This window comes from Taurulus bubalis (assembly GCF_910589615.1).
Source record: "Taurulus bubalis genome assembly, chromosome: 13".
Classification (NCBI taxonomy): domain Eukaryota; kingdom Metazoa; phylum Chordata; class Actinopteri; order Perciformes; family Cottidae; genus Taurulus; species Taurulus bubalis.
In genome coordinates this window covers 11,759,129-11,779,799 of record NC_136601.1, presented here as the reverse complement: position 1 = coordinate 11,779,799, position 20,671 = coordinate 11,759,129, and the positions used below count along the sequence as shown (strand labels likewise).

The following is a 20,671-nucleotide window of genomic DNA, read 5'->3' as shown; positions in this document are numbered from 1 at the left end:
GGAATAAAAGCACACACTGGCTCTGTGCTCACACAAAGGCTTTCATTTCAGAAGATGATTGAAACGATAGGGGTGGGGGTGCCGCGAAGGGAGAGGAAGGCGAATGCGGAGGCGAGAAAGCTGAGGACAAGAGGGAGTGAGAAAGAGAAGGTGGGGAAAAATAAGAGGTGGGGGGTCTGCTGCATCTAAATGAAAAAGAGAAACTAAGTCGCCATGAGGGAGAGGGGAGGTCTGGGCAGGAGGACTGAACCAGAGCTGATTGATCCAATCTCAGTATGCAGGAATCAACCGACAACTGGAGAGGAAACGATAAAAGCGGATTAGAAAGAGAAAAAGAGAGAGGAGAGGAGAGGAGGAGGGTGACTGCACGGACACTTCTGTAAACAAACCTGAGAGCGGATATAATGAAAGATTATGAAGGGGGCGAGGTGGTGGTGGGCGGATGGGAGAGGTAGATGGCGTGAAAAGATAAAGATACAGCAAAGGGGAGAGCGCCATAAGGGACAGCGACAGTTGGAGAGAGTGAGAGAACGAGGCAGGGAAGAGAAGACAGAAAATCTAAGGATCATTAAGAGGATGTGTCAGTAGGAAACCTTGGCATGTAAGCAGAAACACTCATACAGGTTTGTGCCAAGTGGTATTTATGAAAGGGAAGCAGGGATAGTGTAGCACCAAAGCATATGCTAGTTGATATTCATAAAGCACTCCCAATATGGTCTCAGCTTCTACCTTGACACTTCTTCTTGTGTGCATATGTTCCTCTCCCTTACTTTCTCTGTCTCTCAAATGCCGGGGACGCTTGGAAATAGTCAGATTTAAGCTAAAAATACCATTAAGTAAAAGAGAAAAATAATGTCTGGGTCCATGCTGAATTGCACGGCGGGCGCACATTCTTTTTTACCCTAAATATCAAAAACTGCCTGTGTTGAGCGGAGACAGGAGCTGCTTGCTGTTGATGATGCAGATCTCTCTCACACACACACAAACCCACACTTTCAGAGGCACAAACAAGCATGAACACAAATGCAGCTATTTGTTACACCTTTCTTACAAGCAAAAACAACACTGTTCTTTTTGCAGCAAACTCAGCTGATACAGACTTGAGTCTTTGCTGCCAAAAAATATTTTCCTCTCGCCTCCACTGACTGAGTGTCCAACTCTCCATTCCATCTGTCCCCCCCCCCCCCCCCCCCCCTCCATCTCTTCTATTGTTGCCATCTCTTGTTTGCTTTGCATAGATTTTGACTGCAGCCAAGGGGCCATTTTGCATCTATCACTGAGTTCACATACGAAACAAACACACATACATTTGTGCACCGAAGGGGGGGGGGACTTGCCTTTAGAGGATTTGTTTATCAAATGTGCTGTCAAATCATGTCAGGCATTACACGTCAGGGCACATTTTCTAGCCCGAGGCCACCCAAAAGATAGGATTCAAACAAGAGTACGCCACTATGTAATTTCCACAACTTTCACTACTGTATATTATTCATATGCTATAAATAGTGTGCTGGGAATGTGAGTGCACAGAGATCATTTTATCTGAATTGTAAATTCATGTTATTGATGTTGGTGTCAGGAATTCACTAGGAGACAAGTCATAAAACATAGACCGAGGAACGTATTAATGTTGCAGAAAAATGCTTCTCTGTAAAATATCTTGCTAAAACATTTCTAGGGATTTCAAGACCACTTGTCTGAATAATTTATAGAAATTTCACAAACAATAACAACCAAGAGAAAACATGCATTATACATGCCAGCTTGTACTGAGACTCTGTTCTGTATACGAATACTTTGCGTTAGTATATTTACTCATTTGTGTGTGCATTTCTTGGTGTGTGTTTTGGTCATAATGTCAAACTATTCTTCTTTTCTATTTCTTCATTTACATGTATTCTCTATATAATTGTATTGGAAGGTCAGATATAGTGCAATAACAACAAGCTCACCACTTCTGGTGTCTTCAAAGAAATCAACAACACCGTGGGCAATTAATCTGATTTTCTTTTCCCCGACCTCTCCTCCATTTTAGTTTTATGTCACTCACTCCGTTTCAGTTAATCTCCCTGGGGAAAAAAAATCCTCCATTATTTTTTCTCCCTGCAACTGTCACTGTCCAATTTTCTCCATCTTTGTCATCCTTTTACCAATTCTTGTAATCTTCCTCGCCTGCTCACTCCACCCTTCATCGCACTGTCTGCCTTTAAATGTCCATTAGTCTTCTGCTTGGTCGCTCTGACCCATATAATACTGGACAGCCCCTATTAAGTATGTCTGCCTATTCAATCTCCAAATCTTCTTCACTTTATATAAAAATGTAACTTTTAACAGCAGCTTGATATGACAGCACATTAGTTAAGAAATTCTTTGGAGTTTGTCCTGCACTATTTTCATGGAAAACTTGTCGTTTCTCTTTTGAATGTAAAAGTGACTTTGATTTACAATCAGTGAGTAAAGCCTTTGTACTTGTTTTAATCCAGTTTCCCATTTTCTTTCTTTCAATCAGGGGCTGAGCACCAACATGGCAGCTGAGAGTATTGCCGAGCTCCGCGATTGGCTCTTTCTGCTCCTCCTGTGCCTCACCTTATTGGCTGAGGTGCTGGAACTGGCGGCAGCGGCAATTGCCATGGAGACGGGCGAGGGAGATGAGGGCATTGTTTGTCCCTCAGTGTGCCGCTGTGATGAGGGTTTTGTCTACTGCAACGACCGTGGCCTCAGTATAATTCCTCCACTACCATTAATGGCTGCCATCCTCTACTTGCAGAGCAACCGGCTGACTAACGCTGGCCTACCTCCATCACTGGAACGCAGCACTTCCATACGAGTGATTTACCTTTATGCCAACCAGTTGGATGAATTCCCTATACACCTCCCGCCTTCGTTACGGGAGCTCCATTTGCAGGATAATAATATACGAACGTTACCGAGATCAGCTCTGGCCAAGCTCCCATTACTAGAACGATTGCACCTGGATGATAACTCTATATCCACAGTTAGCATCCAGGAGCGAGCTTTTTCTGGGACTCCGCGGCTTCGACTACTGTTTCTGTCTCGGAACCACCTATCAAGCATCCCTGCAGGCTTGCCGGCATCCTTGGAAGAGTTACGACTGGACGACAATAGAATCAGCACCATCCCCACACATGCCTTCCGTGGGCTCTCCTCCCTGCGACGCTTGGTCCTGGATGGGAACCTGCTGGCCAACACTCGCATTGCAGATGACACCTTCTCCCGTCTCTCCAACCTGACTGAGCTGTCACTGGTCAGGAATGCGCTGCAGTCTCCGCCAGTCTACCTACCATCGGCTCACCTTGTGCGTCTCCATTTGCAAGACAATGGAATGACTCACATACCACGTGGGGCTCTGGATGCGATGCGGCGGCTACAGAGGCTGGATCTGTCAGGAAACAATCTGACCACTCTCCCACGAGGACTTCTGAAGGATACAGAAAGCCTGGAGCTGCTACTGCTGCGAGGAAACCCCTGGTACTGTGGCTGCAACCTTCGTTGGCTCCACGCATGGCTGCACAGCCGGGGAGCAGCGGTGACAGTCAGGGGTATGACCTGTCAGGGGCCGGAGCCTGTAAGGGGGCAGGCCCTCAGAGAACTAACCTCCATGATGGAGCAGTGTGAAGGCCCTGCTGCTGGTCCCAGTACTGGAATGGGGATGAACCCAGCAGAAAAAGATGGAGGTGGTGAAGATGGTGTTGGAGGGGGCCAAGCAGTGGCTTCAGTCCCCCATGGCAGTACCACAACTACCTCCCTGCTTGTCCCCACACAAGGTTCCCTCTTCACCCTGCGAGCCAAGCGGCCGGGCTTTGTTATGCCTCTGCCTCCTGGTGAAGGGGGACAGGTATCTGGAGAGGCCCTGGAGCTGACTGTAAAACCTCTCTCTTCGGACAGCGTACTGGTGAGCTGGCTGTGTCCAGAGCCGGCACCCTCCTTCCGCTTGTCGTGGCTGAGGTTGGGTAGCAGTGCAGCTCTTGGCTCCATAACAGAGACTCTGGTACCTGGAGAGAGGAGGCAGTACCTCCTTACCCAGCTTACCCCACGCTCCCATTACCTCATATGTCTGCTGCCACTACGACAGGAGTCCTCCTTTGGGGGTTCCAGCATGGGTTTATCTCGAGTTGGCATCATGGACACAGACAGTAAAGACTCGGCCCCGGCCTGCGCTCAGATAGAAACTGGAGAGGCACTGGTCAACACAGGAGGGGAGGGTTCAGATAAAGAGGGACAGGACTCAGAACTAACAGCCCTGCCATTGGCTGGGATCATTGGGGGTGCCACAGCATTAGTAAGCCTGCTGTTAATCTTTGGCATCTTCTGCTGGTATGGACAGAGAACAAGTTACGTGTCCGGGGACTCAGGCTCGTACAGCAGAGGCCGGGGCGGGAAACCTTATGATGACTATGTAGAGTCAGGCACCAAGAAAGACACTTCCATCTTAGAGATCAGGGCCCCTCCTGCAGGGTTTCAGATGACAGCTATGGCCCATCAGCCCCTGCAGCCTAAGCTGGAGGATGTCACCTACATCCACACCATTTTCCCCTCTTCTTCCTCTTCCTCCCAAGCTAACGGGACCTACCGCAGCAGCCACGGAGCCGGCAGCCTCAATGGCACCATCCTCAGCCAAACCAGCCACCATCATGCCACTTATGGTACCAACCGTGGCTACAGAGAGGGTGGCATCCCCGACATAGATTATGCCTACACGTGATAATACAGGGACACCCTATCTGAGCCACGAATGCCGGGAGCCATTTCTATGATGACGACCCCTTGGCTAGTGGCCATATTGTCCTTGGTTTCCAAAGTACCCTCTGTGCCTCTGCTGGTTCAATTCTGATTGGTTTGCTATGTAGAAAAGACTGATTTCAGCTGTGTTGATTGGACATTGCTATTGAGTTGCAGAAGTAACAGTCCTACTATACTCTACTACTGTATACTACATTATACAGTGGATCCTTCTTTCAGCCCTGCTTATAGTTATAAATGGTTACGTTTTCTCTTTTGGATATCTCAGTGTCTTTCAAACCTACTGTTCTTCTCAGCTCATAATAATACACAGTAACTTATTTGAGGTTGATATACTAGGCTTAGCTGATTTAGCAGGAGATATATTTATGATGAAAAGGCACTTGATGTGTATAGAGATAGCTCTCATATCTTCCTACCAACTTTAAGCTCTGTGCTGTATAGATAAAAAGGATGACAGAGGGAGAATTCAATGGTTGTTATAACCCACAGATGACAATGCATCATGGTTGACATGAAAAGATGTGTTCCTAGCCCCCTCTTTTCCTCTGGTTTACTCCCCCCTTTTTTAATTTTTCCTCCTTTCAGCCTCTTTTTTTTGGTGGAGGCTCTTTCCTTTTATTTGTCTTGTGTCTTTTGTCATGCCGTGAGCAGAGGACGACTTTGTTCTCGCCAAGGGAGCTGACAGCTGTGATAAGAGTTCTGACAGAGACAGGAGACACAAACCACAGCATGGGGAGACTAATGAGAGGGAGAGAGAGAGAGTGAGAGAGAGTGGGGGGAGTGATGGATAGATGGGTGGTTAGAACAGAAAATAAGACAAGGAGAGAGGGGTGCTGTTTGAAAGATGGAAGCACTGAGAGGTGTGATGGCTGAAGGCAGACAGTGAGGACAGTAAAATGAAGGAAAAAAGGAAGTTAAGTGAAAAAAGGGCGTGTGACAAATGCAGCGGCAGGAGGTAAAAAAAAAAAAAGCAGACAAAGGGAAAGAAGATAGGGGATCGAGAATGGTGCAGATGGGGTAAAGAAGAGGGGCGACAACTGTAATACTGTGAAATCATCATCAAAAAAGTTTTACCGCCAGTGTATCCACTACTGCACCATTTTCAGTTGCCTGTGATCATTACAAGTGAAAGACTCAAGCTTATGCGTCATGTATCTTCATCATAAAATGGACCCGTTTACATGCCAACGTTTGTAGGACAACATTGAGAAGAGAGGCATGACAAGACAATCAAATGATTGCCAAGACTGTAAGATAAATAAATGAGTAGCTTGAGAGCGGCTATTAGAAACCTTTCCCTCAGAATTAAGAAAAAATATGTACCCATTCACCCGAGTTCTATTGTGGTCTGGTCTCATTATTAAATTACCTTTGCAAATGAACTGAGAGAAACCTAATCATACATCTTATAATAGTAACTCTTTATCATCTAGAGCCTGGTTAAATCTTCTGAATTGAAAAGACATTTTAGCAGCTAATAATGTTTTGGTGGAAGTTGAAATTACTACTACTCATAGAATGGAGATATTAAAGTCAGAGTTGAGACGAAACAATTAAGTCTATTAAACTAATCGTAAGAAAATCAACCTAAAACTATTTGAATAAATGAATAATCAATGAAGTAATTTTTTAAGCAAAAATACTAAATATTTCCTTCAGTTTCAGAGTCCCAATTGTGAGTATTTCATCGTCTTATGTGACTGAAAATTGGATTAAAAACACACAATGGTATGATATTACCCTGGCCAGTAAATTGTTGTGATAGAGACAGGGCATTTTTAATTTTTAGTATTTTAAGTTGAAATCAAAGTAAAAATTAAAAAATCTTACTTTAAAAAACTTGTAAAACCTGACCTGATGCATTCTGTGAGTAGGAAGTCAACTACATTAGTTTACTCAGGTCGTCCATGTTTTTTTCTGAACTTCATGTTTATTGGGCAAGTTAAACAAATACACATTCCAGTTGTTATAAAAAAATCTTTTAAATTATACTGAATAAAAGTCTAAAACCTAAGTAAAGATTTCCTTTACTTAGGTCGTCCAGTTTTAGGCCAGACTACAGCATGGACACAGGGATCACAGCCTGACCGCTACACTGTGCAGTTTAACAAGCAAACAAACATACACACACTGCATGAAGCAGGAAGCGGCACCTGCTTTCTGACTGCCTCTCACTGACCCCAGTAATATAATTGAAGGGAGGAGGAACTTCAAAGGAAAACGCTAACAAACAGCCAGAGATCAAAAGAGGACGAGTAGAGAGTAGAGAGAACTAAAGAGTGAGGCCGTAGAGGGAAGGATGGGGATAAATTGAGGTAAGAAAGAGAGCTCTCTTACGTTCAGTAGCTCTCTTTCTCTTTTCCAACCTGTGTTACTGTGTACCAGTAATATTGGACGAGTTCGGTGTGGTTTCTTTTAGGGTTATTTCTTGCAGCATTTGTTTTTCTTTCTTTTTTAAGAGCACTGAAGCTTCCTTTCATTCTGTGCAGAAATCCTTTTTCCATTAAAAATGTCACCCTCAGATGAGATAATAAAAAAAACACTCTTATGTATAAACATAAAAATGGGTGTAAAACGCTATTCCATTTATCGTCTTTTTTCTACACAGATGAATAAAGACTTCAAAAAAGGAAAAGTAGTTTCATGAGTTTTCTTTGAGGTTGTGTGTGTGTGTGTGTGTGTGTGTGTGTGTGTGTGTGTGTGTGTGTGTGTGTGTGTGTTTCTGGAGTTCATTAAATCTGAAACAAAGGCTGGAGATATCAAATAATGCACTGGGATGGTTTAAAAAAAAATGAAAATCAATGGGAAGCTCAAGATTGTTAATATGATTTACGACGAGACGGAGTGGACCTCGTTAAATCACACACACTGGATGAATACATCAGTGGCTCTGTTTCAATATGGAGGAATCTGCCAGCCCAAAGCACACGCATGTGTTTTCATCCTGAGAGGTTTGCGTGTTAGCGTGTGTTGTATGTTTCACCAAGCTACATGAGAAATTTTGTGTGTGTGTGTGTGTGTGTGTGTGTGTGTGTGTGTGTGTGTGTGTGTGTGTGTGTGTGTGTGTGTGTGTGTGTGTTTCTGAGCCGTGCTTCTGAAGACATGCATCTCATTCTAAGTGAGTGCTAATACTTGTGTAAGCATGGATCAATATAACGAACGGGGGAGTGTATAAGTGTCCATCTTGGAGTAACTGCTTGTGTCGGGTGTTTGTGAAGGAGAGAGTCAGAAATAAATGTGCTCTTTGTAGACAGAAATGGGTTTTTGTGCAGTGTGTCTGAGAGGGAGATTAAAAAAAAAGAATGATATGAATGTTTATCTAAAGAATTATTTGTGATTACATGTCTGGGTGTGTGCTGTAAATGTGATGCAACTGTATCTCCACGTCTGTGCTCTTACCGACAAAGCCCTGAGTTCTCATCCATCATTATGGAGGCCTTTCACTGTCGCAGTCCATTATCATCTCCAGCTTAATTATTCCAACTCACATTAGACCCAACAAAAAGATGTATACTCAGAGACTCTAGCACATCGAGTCGGCAATGTACTGGAGCAAAGCAACAAATGAGATCAAAGTGGATTTTCCAGATATGCCTCCATTGTGTTCCTACAATAGTAAAACATGCTCAAGATATCAAACATGTTCTACATGGCGTGTGTATACAAGCACAACAGTAGTGTCTTTAGTTTCAATGGCTTTCCTTTTAATTCAATCTTTTCATGAATACATTGTTTATAATCCTTTAACAAATGAGTCAAACTCACCAATTTGCAATAAAATGGTCAGTTGCATTTTAAAGTCCAAACTCAGTTTGTTTCCTTCACCACAGGGCTGTTAAGAGTGACGTAAAGCTGCATCGCACGATACAGTGCCTTCCAGTGTCTGCATGCATTATAAGCTTCTTTAGTAAAAGGTTAATTTATTCCTATAAATACATGCGTTTGGATAAATGTATTTATGCATGCATATATGCATAACCCAAGCTTTGCACAACAGAATAGAATAATTTCCACGCCACAATGTTTGTTTTTTTTTCACAAACAAATGTTCCTACAAGTTTCAGTTGTTATTCAGGTGAAAATCAAACAGACCGGACTGTAAACTGCAATCACAAGTTCATGGTCACCTCATATGTAAATCCATTCGTCTTCGATGGACACAAACCTGTACACCTTGGAGTGACAGGACACTGGTGGACCCAATGTACGACGGAGCTGGATAACAAACACTGGCACGTTTCTCTTCACACACACTGCAAGAAACTGGTGAAATACCTCAGAGGTATGAACTCATCCAACAATAACAAAAATAGCGATGGATGGAGAGGACATTGCTGGAGAAAAACAAGGCAGAGAGCAAACTAAGACAACCTCCAGGGGATTATTACAACACTAACTGTATGCATTATGCTGTCTATCAGAGAAAGAGACACTTTGGTGCCTCTGCAAGACGCCTCCAGTGAGCTAGAAGCACAAAATGAAAAACGCTGCTCTTGTCCTCTATTCTATTCAAGCATTGTGTGTTTTTTTGTATCTTTTAATTTTGCTTAGTGATGAGCCTTTATGCCACTATCTTTTTGTCACCTTACGTTTAGGGGGAAAAAACATCTGAAATTGAAGAAAATTAAAAGCATTTATAGACTCAAGTAGTCTTTGCCTCATTCTCTTTTCTAAACTGGCATTAAGTGAACAGTTGATGAATTCCTGCTATTCACATGATAAACCATCAGGCATTCAGTTTCATCACCGGCCTTCAAGTGGAAACTGAAGAGAAACAACTCTGGCTGAGCAGCGCTTCAGGCGCTGGGCTCCTGCTGGATGGGGTCCTCCAGAACTCTCAGCCTTCACTCATGGTCGACTTACTGCCCTCTCCGGGGCTCCACACTCTGGACCGCACGGAGACCGCAGCACTTGTAGTCAAGGAAACTTGTGATTTCTCAGGAGTACTGACTCTCCGCCTTTTCTTTAGCAGTTGCAGACACATCGCAGCCCAAAAAAAATTAAAAAATGAATTCTAGGAGCATGGTAAATTATTCATCACTTGGTTGAGAATTCCACAGAGTAGTTTGTGATCACACCAGAGGTCTCGCACACACAATGTGCTGTTGGTTCAAGGCTGCACAAGTTAATGTTTAATTTAAAAAACAACCATGAATATTTCACAAAATGATGGAATCATAACTATTAATCTACTGTGAATAAAAACAATATTTGACCTCTCTCTCCAATTTATTAGACTTGGATGGCGGCAAACAATAAAAGAAAAACTAGGTGATATTCTATCATTTTCTTTTAGTCAATAAATCCCATGAAAGACCAAACACAAAACAGATGTTATTTATCTGTGGTGCATACCTCCATTGTTATCCAAAAACTGTTAAAAGAAACACGAAGTCAGGAGTTAAGGTGACAACCATGAATGAAACATCCCTGGTTTGAATCCAGCCTGGGGTCCTTGTCATTCCTCATCTCGAACCCTTCATTTCCGGTTAACTTTCTACTGTGAATCTGGCAATAAAGGCAAACAATGGCCAAAAAAATACTAATAAAAGAAAAAATGAAGAAACATTTTTTGGCTGATATTACGTTAGATCAGGTTCTTGGAGACATATCGGTTCAGCGATCGTGTTGGCTAATAAAGAATGAAATTACAGTAGAAGAATGCTAAAACTGTGTATGTTTGAGAAAATGTAAAAAAACGTTGCATAGTTTTTCTACCAAGAAGTATTAACTTTACTTTTCAAATGCTAAATGTCCCAATTAGTAATTAGTAAAAAGACTGACGTCTTTAGTATTAATAAATAGGCAAAGAGCAGAGTGCCATCCACAGGTTGAAAGTCAAAAAGAGCAAAGATTAAACATGCGCGCGCACGCACGCACGCACATACACACACACACCTCGCTCATGCATGAGGAGACAACAAACCCATCACATGCTGTTGATCTTGCAGAAGACACACAGAGTAAAGAGTGTAATAAATTGTTTCACTGCGTGACATTACTGAGATGGAGGTGTCCTTTATATCTCGAAGCATCTCAGTGTCCTTGACTTTTTTTATGACAGAGAAATTCACCTGCACTTTGCTTTCAGTGAACTTGATATACAGCAGGAACCAAACATCAAATTGTAATTTCAGGGATAAATATTGTCCATTTTTAATCAGCAGTGTGTTAAAGGGTATTGACCGATGAAATATTCTTGTTTGTGTACTGAAAATAAATGTTTATCCCTGGATTTACGAAACAAAATGTGCTTTAATTAACTAAAATAATTAAAATAAAATGGCACCGAACGGATAACCAGTTTAAAAGCTCAATAAATCTGTAGCTAGAATATAAGTCAGGTAAATGTGTGACAATTGAATGTACTGTGCATTAAAAGCTACAACCAGATGTTCATTCTCTCTGCAGTGGACTTTTATCACAATGAGAAAATGTACAGGACGTTGGAGACATACTGTACAGTACAATACATCCACCACTTCACGCTCCACTGTCAGCAGATGTCATATACTGTACCAAACGATGCCCGTTCCACCCGTGGACATTGGTGACAACGGGATAAGTGGATAAATAGTCCCTATAAATAGTCTTGTCATTTCCTAAGCTCTGATAATGCACCACTTCACAACAACGTCTGATAGATCACAATTACAAGATGGTAATTCAGTGCAGTGTGTACTCCCTGTACTCTCTGCGTGTCATGTCTGTGATTATGTGACAAAAGCCTCGTCTGTGATGAGGACATGTGAGCAGACAATGCGGGCCCTTTGTATTTTCTGCTGGAGAAAAGCGAAGAGGACTATAGGTTAGATTAAAGCCCATTTTGTAGGTTACTGTGATGCACCCTTTGTACTTTGTTCGCTAAATTATGATTGCTAAGATGGGAGAAAGTGGCAGCTTTTTGTCAGACTGCATTATACTTTATTATTAAAATAACACTGCCTACAATGAGGATAATTTCCCCAATGCACTTTTAATGTCCACATCTAATTTCTTCTCATTGCGTCCTGTATGTCTCACTTCTAGTCAACATCACTTGCACAGCCGGTTCAGTGAAACCGGGTTGGATTCAAATGTCAAAAGTCTAAATGAATAAACATCAATCTCCAAAGGTTGATAAACTCATTAAAAACAGCCATTCATCAGGTGATTGTGGACGCACTTTAACATGCTTTTTTCTTTTTTTTCCTTCGTCTTTTTTTCAGCTGTTCAAGTATTCGAGCTGAGCAGCCAAGGAGACGAGGACTTTGGAGGCACAGCCAAAGACTTAATGCTAGGCTGATTACTGGCACTAAAGCCAATATTTGAAAAAAGGTGCACTATTATTGTCATAAAGAACTGGGAATGCAAACGATTATTGCTACACTGAGGACTGCATTAACTGAGACCGCGCAGAAAATTGCACTCTGCCCCACACAAGGGAAGACACACAAGTCGGACAGTTGGCTGCTTTACAAACTGCACATTATTGTCACGCTGTCACAACCTCAGAGGACTGGTCACATTTAGCCAGCCATTTTGAACGTCAAATGAAGCGGCTGTCGGATCGTCTGACAGCTTCTGAAACACACACACACACACCGATGGAAATATTTCTATAGCTCTGCATGGGCAAACGTGGACGAACATATTCAAATGATTACGGTGTGATTTTTTGCAGAGATCTGTATCAAAAAAGGACGTTTTATCAAGTCTGTAGAATATAATGTGTTGGCCAGGACATCCCTGCAGCACCACATTGTTTAATTTAGAATGGTATTTGAACAAGACATTTTGTGCCTTTTGCGATTTGATAATTGCAGTAACCCAGACTGTGATTTGAAAAATATGTTGATTAATTGTGCCGCCCCAGTGTTAATGCAAAGTATGATTTTAACACTTAACACTCTTCTTGCTTTTTACACGATTACTTCAGTTGCTTTTTGTGCCTGAGAGACTTTCTAAAAGTCTGTGTGTTGTTTTACCCGATGTAGTAAATTTATTGTGTATCAACAACCAATTCAGAAAAAAGACACAAGGTTCAACAGAGCATGTGGGTCGCCTGATAATCAGACTCAACTGCCGTTGCACTTCTTTATATTCATCCTGACTTTGGGTTTATGTTAGCCGACTTCTTGTTAGGCTGGGTTATGCTCGAACCAGAGATTAATCAATCATTAGCAAGTGATGAATCTGTCAGTCCAACGTTATTTCCAGTGCACATGGAAGCTATGGTGGCGGTTGCTAGGTGCTAGAACTAACTTAACATTGCTGACAAAAGGCCAAAGAAAGAGAGATTCACGTCTGCAGCCAGGGTCGTCATTCAGAACAGATGTAAACATTTCTCTCCATTCCAGGTGAAGAAGTTCCCCGTCCGTCCAGCTTTGACCCTGACCAACAACAGCTTCCCGTGCAGAAGATCGTCTCATGGGCCTTCAAGGAGTCACAACGCCGCACAACAAACCAACACTTTTGAACGTAGCACTTGTCTTGATGACAGAAGCTCTGATGGGCCAAGTGCTGATGATCAAGCTGACTCCTTTTTCTCTTTTACTCCCTCACTCCATCTCCTTCAGTCTCCCACATCGGCCCAATCAGGCTAATGACGCTCGCACTTCCTCCATCCCTTCCTGCTCACTAAAGTGGCAATTGATTGGAGGGGTGGGAAAGCTTTTAACAAGGGAGGGGTGGGAGAGAAATAATTAGCACGAATGAGCTTTTCTGCAAACTCTTTCAGTTTGGCTTTTCTTTTTCCGTTTATTTACTGACCCGGACAACATTAAGGATTAACTCTCCAAGGGTATGTTAACTTCTCAATGACAGGGTGTAAATCAATCTGAAGCTGTAAACTGAGGCCCATTTGTCTAATGCCAATGTCTCATTCCTCTCGGGTCACATCCCTGCGATGTCATCCTAATGGACGCGGTAAAGAAAAAGAACGGGAAACGGAGAGGACGAAACGCTGGAGATGTACCATAAAGAATCGTAGCTTTACTTCCATCTTCCCACTCAAATTGAGACACAAACTGGACATCAGAGCATCCCGCAGAAATTTGGGCACCGAACCTTGAAAGCTCAAATTTTTCAGCACATAGGGAGCATTAAAGTTGCTGCCCAAATGACCAGTAAAGTGGTCTTTCTGACAGTTGTAACGTAATCAACTCGGACAGATCTAGACTGTAAAAACTAGAGCAGTAGCACTGTCTAAATTCTTGCTGCAGCCAATTCACAGAGTCACTGCAGCCTCCAAACTTCGCCCATGGCAAAGACACAGATACAAGAGGACCGAGAAGAAATAACGTGACTTTAGCACAGTGATGAAAAGTATGAGATACAAGCGTTTAAGATTTTATGCTAAGACAAGACCAGGGTTGGTTGTGTGTGTGTTAAGAAACCTTAAAAAAAGTGCAAAAAAAACCTAGCAGAAATCTACCGCTGAATATTAAATTATGGGTCAGTCACAAACAGTTTTGTGTGCTTTTTAAAGTGAATATGAAGCATATAGACCCTGATTCCTCACAGTGGATTGTCTCACGTCTTTAAGATATTGAATACGCCGACAGCCTTTAATTTACATTACTAACGAAAGTGAGCCACTTCAAGTGGGCGTGGAAGAGCAATTTTCTCTTTGTTTGTTATGTATTTTTAAATCATAAGGAGGATTAAGTAAAAAGCCTCAAAACAATTATAGAGGAAAATCACTATAGCTTAGATATGAGCTCTCTTCAGAAGCAATATTACTGTACAGGGACCAAGGTAATTATAGCATCTCTTCAGTGACAGGCTATTAATATTAAATGTCCTTTTTATTTATTCCACACTAAGGAATCTGTGCATATAAAATAAGTTTCTTTATAAACCTGTTAAAGTCCAGTCTTCACTACAGAAGAAAAGTATTATATTTAAGCACATTTACGATTGAGAATTTGAGAGAGTAGCTTTGTTTACACATTAAATGCAGTGACTTAAGGTCCCGTCACTGCGGTCTGTGGCTGTGAATCAAAGATAACACCCAGTGGTTCTACACTACAGAAGTAAAGTGACTTTGCTATAGACTAAAGCCTGTAAGCATGTATTAATTGATTACTCTTTTATTTGATTGACTTCAAATGTATTGGTTACAATTTAGATAATCAACTGAGTTTTCAAGCAAAAATATCCCCAAATGACTGTTGTCATGGTGTCTACCGGTTCCCAATATCTGTTATCCTACCCTTTGCCTGTTTGCTTGTGGTCCTCAGCTCTTCCCATTCTTCTCCACTCACCAGATCTTTACCATCCCTGAAGCAGCTCAATCTATAAAAGGTTACTGAGGAAACAGATTGGACTTTTGTTTTAGCATCCAGCTATCCTGTTCCACCTGCCTGCCTACTTACATTTACTTCAGTACTGTACTTTAAGTGGCAACCTCGAAGATTTTCAATTAAATAAATGAAGTCACTTTAATTTGCTAAAGGAGGTAACACAATGATGACTGAGCCTATGGCACACTGATGAAAGTACAATATTTATGTATTTTATGTATGGCATTTCTACTTTTATAAGCTCAAATCATTCGGCAGATTATTCAACAATGAAAATAACTAAGTTGCAGGCCTACTGTAGGATAATATAAATGTTCTCAATTTGAGAACGATCCAATTCTGCACTAAAAAACAGCTGCTCGCTTCAGCAAAAAGACATTTTGCTCAATAAAAAAATATATATATAAATCAATATAAACTTTAGTATTCTTTGAGGTCATCCGGAAGTAGTCGTCCCTGCCCATGACCCTGCATATCACTGCCACCGCTTACTGTTGACCTCGCTGATTAAAATCCATACAGATCAGACTCCGATGGATTTTCCTCAAACACTGTTTTTTTGGCTTTTGCACAGCAAATCCTCTTTCCACTGAAGATAAAAACGGGTTAACGTCAAACTCTGCTCGATGCCTACCGCTGTATTGTTGAGTGGCTGGTAGAGTGGTGAGGTGATCTTGGCAGGGCTAAGTTTTGACAGCACATCATATTTACTCTGAAACTGAGGCAACATCAGCAAAGCCGATTTGCCTCTGTGAGTGCATGTGTGTACGGACAGTTGACAGGCATATTGTGAGAACATGTGCATTAGCACAGCTACACAAAACAGCGCAGTGGGAAAACTGCTATAGGAACTACAGCTAAGGAAGTACAGTTACTACGGCAGGGAGAAACAGTGCAACTCACGAGGGATCTGCAACCTGTTCTGCTTCATAGCAGCAGCATATAAACCCAATTTACTTTTGAGAAAACAATACAACTTTAAATGAATTCTTACAGAAGTAGAAAGGTTGGCTAAGAGGAGGTAGCACGTTATATTTCATCTTCCTTTAATTTAAGCACCCATTATGCATTAAAACACACACACACACACACATAAATACACTCTGGCTCATTTTATAATATCTGTGTTGAGGTTTTATCAGAGCACACACACATGTAACATTTATCTGCGATAGCAAACTTGGTGTGACATTTTGCATCTTGTAATCTGAGCCTATTCTAAGAGGAGCTGACAAGAGCTCGAGGGTCGATGTATGGTAACTGCAGCACAGAGAGACATAGAGAGCACACACAGTAAGGGCCTGTGGGACCTCTACAGTCTCTGTCCTGGGCTTTCCATCTCCTCCTCTGACCCCTGTTACTACCAGGGAGGCTGGGTGGATCACAACAACACGTCCCTCTTGATTAAAACCTTGGATAAGTGACTTGATGAAAAAGTGGCCGCTATCTAAGGATGAAATTCAGCCTTGAAAACATTAATTCCTCAGGCGGGAAAAAAAAAATGCTACAGCTGGCTACAGCTTGATTATCCTCTAAGAAGTGCGACATGATGTGCATACTTAAAACAAACAGAATATCATCAGCTTAAGCACTGAGACTGGAGTAGATACTAAGGCATTCAAAGGAGATCTGTGACAAAAATCACTTAATCCTTGGCCCGATGCTGGAAAATCCCTTATAAAGTGGTTGGAACATGCAAAGATTTCCACACTATTACTCTAGTCAAATGAGGAAAATGCAGCTAAGGTGAGATCGGGAAAAAACAATTTTAGTCGCTCTGAAGCAATTTACAAGAAGTCAGGCCGGACAATCTTCCATACACACACTAGCAGAGTGACAAAAAGCACAGTTGTCTGCAAGGCTGATTTTGGCATTGAGCAGGGGCTAAGCTCCATTGACAAAGCCAGCAAAGAATCAGTGAAGCTTTGCAGAAGGAGCTGTGACGCCGTGTCACTGTAGGGTGATGCTCTTGTTAAGGGCTCTACCTGCAGAACCGAGGGGTCGCCTGTTTCATCCTCTTAAAGTTACCCAACACGATCACTGAGCACATCTTTCTCACCTTTCGCCTCCAGCTGTTCTAGTCAATGTCCTGTCTGTCTGCCTGCCTGCCTGGGTGCACTCATCCATGCCATCCTAAGGCCTCGGATCATCCATGCCATCCCAAGGCCTAGGATCCTTCATCCTCTTCATCCTCCATCACTCCCAATAACTCACAAACCAACCCTCACTACAGCTTTTGGTTATCATCCACCACAGACTTCTCTGGAATCAATAAAAGATGCTCTTCTGCTGGGTTAAATGTATATTGCACCCAAAGGAAGCATCCAAGCTAAAAAAAAACACTAATGTTCAATCGTTGATGTTTATCCCACACACCCGTCTTCATGTCAAGCATTGTAATTATGAAGCATTAAGTTAAAATGTCAAATTTCTGCTGTACCGATGTATTCAATTCAACGTTGTAATCATTTAAAGATTTCAGTTCAGTCAATCTTTACATTTTATATAAGTGACATAATGTCAAAGCTCTGAATACCAAATCAGCCACACTAACATTCACAACCTACATATAACAAAGAAAATGAGTAAATCCTCACATTTGAGAAGCTTGAATTTTTGCTTGAAAAATGACAATTAATCAATTGTAAAAATAGTTGACCTTTAATTCAATTAATCGATTTACTGTTACAGCTCTAAAAAAAATAATAAATATTACATTACAATACATCTTCTGACAATTAACAGCCACAACTAATAATCAATCTACAAGGAAATAATGAGCAGATTAATTGATAATGAATAGAATTGTTTGGAAACACGAGACAAGCAGTTGTGTTCAAGGACAAGACATTTAAATGTCGTAATGCATTCACAGCAGCAGTTTGCGCCACTAAAACAACTGGAGCGAGGCAGCGAGGCGCCATCACTTGACAACTCAAGCACCAGAAGTTACCAACAAGGCAAACATCAAACATCTGTCAAGCAGTCGCGAAATACTGTGCGTTATAAGACTCTATAAAGACTGAGATCCCAAGAAGAAAAATGTTAACATTCTCAGAAAAACTTTCACTTTCCCAAAACAAACTGCTTGACAGAAGCGTGTTGAAAATGTGACTTAAAAAAACAGAAAGGAAGGAAAGAAATCCTCCCAACAGTCAATTCAAATTGGGATTTCATTGCGACTGTATTTCCCTGGAAGCAACTCAATTAAAAAAATGTGAATGTTCGTGCTTATTTAATGTTTTAATGTTTTCCATGTTTACATAAATATGACTAACATTTGCATTTTCCCTCGGTGTTTTACTATACATTCGCCTCACCTGAAATAAAGAGAACATCCTATAATGTTGGAAGATACATTTTTATGAAATATAATATACTTTTTAGGCTTCAGGGAAAATGCAGCTACGGCCACATATTTAATGATTGAACGTACACTTTGTAATAATCAACCAGACCTTATCCAGGCTGAACTTAATTTGATAATCACCAGTTATGAGACGAAGTTGGATTGACGTTCATATTTGCCTGCTGTATTGTCACTGTTAGATGTGCAGTGATCAGATGGTGTGAGGACATGTTCTTTATAAGTACCTTGTTTTGCCGTTTCTTCCGAAAAATCCAGGGTTATGAAATTAGCCTCTTCTGCAACAGAAGGAGCTAATTTTATGATCAGCGTTGTCTTATTCTCAGGTCAGTTACGTATTCATGAACCTCATGACTCTGACTATTTTCTCCTTCCTGTCTGTCAACACACCGCCCCAGCTTTCTTTCTAGGTTTCTTATCTGTCAGGAAGTTACGGTGTAGTCCACAGACACTCACTCACATCCTGTCTGCAGCTGCAGGCCAGAAAAACTGTTGGCTCTAATCTTGTATCTCTCAGCTGTTGCCACGGTGAGTGGGTTTCCAGCGCCAACCAACAGCTTTATCTCTGACCTCCAGTGGGAAGCCTGGGAGACCCTATCTTATGTGCACACAAACATGTCGCACACCTGCACTCAAATCACATGCAAAAGTACACCAGTCACACACCAACCCTCCAGACATTGCAACACACACATTCATAGAGCCAGGTCTTATATTCTGGCACAAGCAGGTGTAGATGTGAAAAGGTGTATATGCAGGCATACACGTATGTGATCTTGTCAATACATCTAAACAGAAGTGTACAACTGTCAGACGCGCGCACACACACACACACACACACACACGCGCACGTGCACACACACACACACACACACACACACACACACACACACACACACACACACACACACACACACTCACTCTAAAGACCGAGATAGGACCAGAATATTCTTTATCACTTGACAGTGCATGGCTTAATTTTAGGGACAGTTTTTAATAGTCTAGCCTGAAAGATTTATCAGCAGACTCTGCCGCATTTACTCTCATGGAGTTAGTGCCACTGGAAAAAGGAACACTTAACAAAAAATACTAAGAGAACTTACTGTATATGTCCAGTTTTTCAATCTTTTTCAATTAAATTTCAACTCTACGCAAGAAAAATGAATGGCTTTTAATGTCAAACACGATAAACGCGACAGTGGCTGCAAGTGCTTGAATGGAAATGAGGAATAAAACTTTTGCGAGTGAAAATGCAGCTCAGTAGAGCTAAGCAAATTTGCATTTAATCAATTTGAAAAAAGGTTTTAATGCAAAGTTAGTTGCAGAGACATGGCGCACGCACACGCACGCGCACGCACACACACACACACACACACACACACACACACACACACACACAGAACTCATCACTCCAAAGACATTTCACTGTGCAATCCATCTTAATCAGCTAGCCCATCAGAGACAATATATCCTCCCCTCCATCTCTCTCTCCTTCTCCGGACGGAGTGATTGAGGGGTGTAAAGAGGAGGATGTTTCTGCCCGCCGTCTCCTCCCCCCCCAATGCCCCCCACCTTCCTCACCAGGACGGCTCTTAAGTGCTTGTGGGTTTTTATGTTTGTAGTGTTTTATAGGAGTGGGCAGGAGCCAGGGGCTGTAAAAGTGTGGAATGAAGGAGGGAGGGGGCGATGGAGGGGGAGGAGAAGAGGAGGAGAAGGGGGAGGAGTGGAGAGTTACTGTAAATCCGATCTTTATTGAGAGCGACACAAACTACAAACAGCGGCCGCCCAACCTCCCTGCAACGTCCTCTTGACCTGATCAATCAGTGCTGACTGAAGGAAAGAAGGAAGGAAGGAAGGAACAGGGTGGAGCAGCATATTACTTGGTTTCCACCTGTTCATTCACAGGTTTCCTGTGCTTCTGTGTCTGTTTCTGCATGTATCCACAGCTACATACTGCATGTAGCTGTGGATATTTGCCTACAAGTCTGCAGTACAGCGTATAATTGGCCGCAGTTGGATTCAATTAAATGTTTGCTGTGTTATGAGCTAGATTATTCTTTAAGGCCTCTCATAGCAGCCAGAAAAAAATCCACATCACCCTCCAAAAACCACAGGCGCTGATTTGGCTGCTCATGCTTTGCCGTTAGATCTGCAACAGGAGGATAAGCTTGCAAGCAATTTTCTAAATGAGCGTAACTAACTGTCGCTTTTCTAATTGTTCTCTTGTTCCTCGATGTCTGCTTGCTTCTCTCTT

The 20,671-nt window shown here is 42.0% G+C and overlaps 2 protein-coding genes across 2 annotated transcripts in view; one reads left to right on the top strand and one right to left on the bottom strand.

Moving 5' to 3' along the window:
* macrod1 (mono-ADP ribosylhydrolase 1) overlaps positions 1 to 20,671 on the bottom strand; it is a gene marked incomplete at its 5' end in the record, with an annotated part of 94,480 nt that overhangs the window by 68,469 nt on the left and 5,340 nt on the right. The window lies entirely within an intron of this gene.
* Positions 2,525 to 4,723, top strand: flrt1b (fibronectin leucine rich transmembrane protein 1b; the record flags this gene model as incomplete). Its single annotated transcript, XM_079228998.1, has 1 exon — positions 2,525 to 4,723. The coding sequence occupies one exon, from the start codon at positions 2,525 to 2,527 to the stop codon at positions 4,721 to 4,723; it is 2,199 nt and encodes a 732-aa protein (XP_079085124.1).